This window comes from Nanorana parkeri, unplaced genomic scaffold (genome assembly GCF_000935625.1).
Source record: "Nanorana parkeri isolate BGI_ZX_2015 unplaced genomic scaffold, ASM93562v1 scaffold67, whole genome shotgun sequence".
Lineage (NCBI taxonomy): Eukaryota > Metazoa > Chordata > Amphibia > Anura > Dicroglossidae > Nanorana > Nanorana parkeri.
Genome location: NW_017306335.1, coordinates 1 through 5620, shown reverse-complemented (window position 1 = coordinate 5620; position 5620 = coordinate 1). Strand labels below are relative to the sequence as shown.

Genomic DNA, 5620 nt, shown 5'->3' with positions numbered 1-5620 from the left:
AAAGCTAAGAATTCAGGTTTGAGTTCAACCAATGAATTTCCCTGAAGTCTCTTTATCCAGAGCCGCCCTTTAGGAGCACCTGTCTCCAAGGCACAGAGTGGGCACTGTATATATTGTCTATTGGTGTCATTTCCTGAAATATTGGTCCAACCTCCAACGCTGCCACCGCAAGGAAGACGGGCGCCCATCATGGAGAGGATGAGTAAAAAGAAAGCAATACAATCCAATCACACTGACTGCAGCCCACTGCACTGACTCAGAGGAACTGATGAAAAGGGGTCAGAGCATTCCAGTCGGTGCGCCCCTTCTGTTCAAGATGGAGAGGTACGCCTCGTAGATGGTGTTCAAAAAACTCTCATCATTCTGAAAAGGAAAAAAAAAAAACAAAACAGAAAAATCTACTTTATTATACATATTAATATCTCTGACATATTCAGCAGCGCTGTACAGAGAACCATTCCCATCAGTGTCTGCACCAGAGGAGCTTACACTCTAATGTCCTCCACTACAGTCACACACTATTATTATTAGGGATGCACCGATATATCGGCCACCGAAACAGATCGGCCGAAAATGGCACTTTTGGCATAATGCCGATAGAGCCATGTTTCGGCCGATACATCGGCGCATCCCTGGTTTCTTTTCTCCCCGCTGGGCGCTGCTCTGTGTTCCAGCGGGGAGAAAAGAAAGTGACAGCCGGCCGAGCGCTGCAAGACGAGAGCGCTGTGAGCGGCCAGCGTCTCTCCTCCCACAGCGCTCAGCCTCCTATCACAGTCCGGCAGAGCGGTGTGTGGGCGGAGACAGCCAGAGCCGTCACAGGAGGCTGGGCTCTCCTCTCTACACAGCTCGCTCAGCCTCCTGTGACAGCGTGTCAGAGAGGAGAGCAAGGTACAAGCAGTCAGTGATCAGTGATCGCTGAGTGTTTGTACATAATTGAGGACCTGGTATGGTTACTATATCCTCAATTATGAATGAATGGGAAGTGATCTACATCACCTCATGTTCATTCACAGTTGTAGTTATAGTAAACATACCCTGTCCTCATGTTATCAATGAACAGGAACACTCATTCCTGTTCATTGATAACAGGGGATACAGAAAAAGAGATTGAGGACTCTGTGTCCTAAATCTCTTTTTCTATTTTAAAAAGGGAAACATCAGGGGTCTGTTTAGACCCCCAATATTTCCCCAAAACCCCTAAAAGCAATGTAAAAAATAAAAATATTTAATAAAAAATGAATTAAAAAAATTAAAAAGTTTATAAAAAATAAAATATTAAAAAGATTTTTAATAAATTTAAATAAAAAAACATTTTCGGTATCTGTTTCGGCCTGACAATTTTTTTTATTTCGGTTTTAAACTTTCCATTTCGGTGCACTTCTAATTATTATACATTTATATAGTTCTAACTATTTTTTTTTTTTTTCGGTACTCGCCGATACAGAGTACCGGTGCCGTGTGCCCTGATTATCACGAAGTTGGGTGGCGGATCATGACCTGTCGCCTGGCTTCCTGATTGCTTGTGAAGCCGGTGTTCTAGCGAAAGAACGCCAGCTTCACTTGCCGAAGCAGCCTGGCTTCCTGACCAATCAAGAAGCAGACCGGCAAGTCATAAGGTGCCGCCTGGCTTCTTGATTGGCTAGGAAGCCAGCTTCACTTGTTGGTAGGCAGCCCGCCTTCATAACCAATCAGGAAGCCGGGTAGCACATCATTACCCACCTTTCCGATTGACTAGGAAGCCGGCTTCACTTGTTGCTAGGCAGCCTGGCTTCCTAACCAATAAGGAAGCCCGGAGGGAGGTCATAACCCACCGCCCAGCATCCTGATTGGAAAGGAAGCCAGCTCCATGCTCCCTTGGCACTGCCAGTCAGAGGGACATCTCCCTCTGACCGGAAGTTCCGGTAGCGGAGGTAAGTATTAGAGCATTTGGACGAGTACATCGGTATCGGTGCATCCCTAGTTCTAACATCTTTTGCAGCACTTTACAGAGAAATGTTGCTAGATTTTTGCACAGGTTTATATATGAACCTCGGCCACAGGTGGTGGTGGAGTAAAACTGCTTTGAGTCCTTTAGAAAGAAAGAAAATAATGTCACCAGCACACCATAATAAATCAATAATCCATTTAATGGCACATTGCATGGAAATGTGCCATTAAATGGATTATTGATTTATTACTACGGTGTGCTGGTGACATTATTTTCTTCTTCTGTGGTATACACGGTGCCGTCCGTGGTCACTACAAGCACCCACCCATACGGGTTCTCTCCGGTAAGGAGTGCAGCAAGACCTCTGTTTCTTTAGAAAGAAAGAGCACATAACCCTTGCAGTGCCGTGCATCCCAACTGCAAAGGAAGTTTTTTTCTTTGCCCGGACATGGGCAGATGTACAATTTTCCGAATGTTAAGAGAGAAAAAAAGAGCAAACTTTCTGTTACAAGCACAGCGCTTCGGACTCTCACCTGAAGGAGATGCAGAAGGGATTCTTGGAGCTGGTTCTTGGTCAGTACGCTGCCCGGATTGCTGACGCTGTTAGTTTGCGTGTCTGTGAGCGTCAGAGGGAGGAGGAGACTAGCGGTCGTGTCGTTATCAGACGGCGTGGGTTTTGTCACATCGCCTGTCTTCTGTGTGCTCGTTTGTGTAAAAACCAGAGGAGACAGGAGGACAGCTGGTGACACCGTGGCCGGGATCCGCTGAGGGGATATAACCTGCACAAGAAAATCACAAAAAACTGTTCAGGTGAATAAATCCTTTGATAGGTAAACCTCGTGTATTTCTATTCTGTATTTAATTGCCTTCTATAATCTATGGTTTATTATATGCATATATACTGTATGTTATTATATAATGCATTGCAGAAGTACGAGAGGGAGGGTAACATGGTGAGCACAGGTAGCTTCCTGATAGAAGGAGAAAGCAGAGTGATGAGGGGAAGAACCCAGGAGATTTCACAGGAGGTTTTTTTTTTAAAGATGCATGCACATTAGGGATGCACCAGTACAGGTATTTTGGTATGGAGTACCGATATTTTTTCCCGGTACTCGCCGATACCGAATACCGATATCGGAAGTGCCATTAAGGAAGCCAGGCGGCGTGTAATGACTCGCCACCTGGCTTCCCGATTAGCAGGGAAGCCGTCCCCCATGCTTCTCGTCACTATGTGACGAGTAATCATGGAGCCGGCTTTCTGGCCATTTAGGAAGCCAGGTGCCGTGTAATGACGCAGCGCCCGGTCCCTGATTGGCCGGGAAGCCGGCTCCATGATTCCTCATCATGAGGTGACGAGGGAGCATGAAGCTGGCTTCCCGGCCAATCAGGAAGCAGGGCAGTGAGTCATTGAAGTGACATGGGAGCATGGAGCCGGCTTCCTGGCCAATCAGAAAGCCGGGCAGAGTGTAATGACACGCTGCCTGGCTTCCGGATACAGAAAGTATCGGGCTAGGCATCAGAGCATTTGGGCGAGTACACGCAAAAGTACTCTGCATCGATACTAGTATCGGTGCATCCCTAATGCACATTATGACGTTTCTAAATCTGCTGTGCATTTTTTAAACAAAGAGATTCACATCTGCAATTAAATTGAAAACAAAAGGAAGTATGTCCAAAGCACTGAGCTTCATTTAACCCAGAAAAGGACCTTAAGGAGGACATGGAAGCCAGCCCTGAAGCATGGAGAGATTAAGCAGTGCCTAAAGGACAAACTTGAGCATGCTTATTCCCCTTCACATATCTACCTCAACCCACCCCCCTCCTCCCCCGAATCTATTCAGTAGGTTGTACCTTTAGGTGCTTTTTAAACCTGCCCAAATCCACCATATGTGTCCCTCACTGGCACCACTTCTGTAAGCCATGACCGGTGGATCCATCGCTGCAGTAAACTGGTCTCCATTCCTGATGTCATCTCTCCAGAGCTGTCTTTTGAGGACCCTGCCACTGCACAGCCAATAAGAAGTGTCCACATCACCCAGGCAGTGACATGGACACCCGAAGAAGAACCCTCCTCCTCAGCAGGAGAGGAGATGAGATAGCAGACTAGGGAGCCGGAGCACCACGTCACTGCGGATTCAGGCATTTGCAGCATTTTACATTTTTTATAAAAACAAAGCTAGGAATTAGTTGTGGGTGCCCAGAGTCCAGCTTTATACTTTCTTTTTTTTTGGCTACAGACCTTCCCATACATGGCTGGCAATTGATTAACCATACAAGTTGCCAGCAGATAATGCAACCATCTGGCTACAAGGAACTGACTACAGCCACATGGTGCCTTTACAAAATCTAAAAACAAGACTTGAAATCACTTGGAAACAGTAAACCAGCAACATCGCCAATGACACCTGTTGTACTGGGATTACCTGAAGCAGCGGATTGGGCTTCTCTCTCAGCGGTAACTTCTCTTCCCAGGTCTGTTTCATTGCTGGCTGAGAGACGAGCGGGAACTTGGCAGCCAGGGCTGGCTTGGTGTTGGTCTGGTACTGTTGGTCCTGACGTGCAAGGTTCAGTTTCTTCAGCAGCTCGTGAGGAGAGATGGTTCCGGGTACAGATTGTAGCTGGGAGGGGAGAGGCATTGTGGGAGGATTTGATGGAGCCCTAGGGCTCTGCTGAGAGCCATCATAGAAATGAAGTGGGGCAGTGCTCGTGTTTTTCCCCATGGTGCTGGTTGCGACGCTGTTTATGGGATCGCTGTAATAATGAATTATAGGAGTCAGACCCGGTTCAGGGGGGAGAACTTTGGAGTGGGTGCTGGTGAGTATGTGCAGAAGGTTTTCACAGCTATCAGGTTCCAGTGCAGTAAAAGTGGCAACATCTTCTATTGGCAGGAAAAGGCCGCTGAAGACGTCTCCGGGTAGATGGGCGCTCCTAACCTGGCTCTGCTGGTTCTCTGGAATCTCCGAAACTGGTAGCAGGTCGGCACCACGCACCATCAGTTTCTGGATAGCCGGACACAGCTGCTTTTCTCTGCTTTCAGATAATCGACCTGGCTCTTCATAGGACAAGGAACGAACCACAGCCGGACGGCCCTTGGAGGGGTCTTTATGTTCTTGACCCTCTACGGGGGTCTTTTCTGCCTTCCCAAACAGAGTGGTCAGCGACAGATGCTGGGGTCCTGTATCTCCAGACTTTGGAAGAAACACACAGAGTTCAGATACATATATCTGATTTACCAAAACAATCATTTTATTAGATTTTATAGATCATCAGTTGTCACCAGAACAGGTGCCTATTGGATTCTTCTTCCTGTTCTGGTGACAACTGTAAAGTTTTTCCATCACTTTCTGTCTCTGTGATGATAGTCGCCGGGACAAAAACAAAACAGGGTGAATCTCCCAAATGGGAACACAGACAGCAATAAAACTCAACCCTTCACTAAAAAAAAAAAGGAGGCTTTAGATACAATCTAAACTCACACCTAAAATGAAAAGGAAAGTTTTGAAATGAATACAGTGTATGCCGCATTCCAGATCAGGGATTCTGTTTTTTATTCTGGCATTGCTGTAGGGCAGCAGATGACCCCGCTGTGTTTTGAATGTAATCCAAGAAAGAGAGATATAAATATTAGATAGAGAAAAATGAGGGGGTGGTGAGAGAGATATATATATGAGAGAGGGAGGGTAAAAGAGAGAG

The 5620-nt window shown here is 46.5% G+C and overlaps 1 protein-coding gene across 1 annotated transcript; it reads right to left on the bottom strand.

Moving 5' to 3' along the window:
* Positions 1 to 276: 276 nt before the first annotated feature.
* DCP1B (decapping mRNA 1B) lies at positions 277 to 5115 on the bottom strand (the record flags this gene model as incomplete). The annotated part of the gene is made up of 3 exons (XM_018576416.1): positions 277 to 363; positions 2461 to 2706; positions 4351 to 5115. Coding segments are annotated over 3 exons (1095 nt in total), but the record flags the coding sequence as incomplete, so codon positions are not given.
* Between the last annotated feature and the right edge of the window lie 505 nt (positions 5116 to 5620).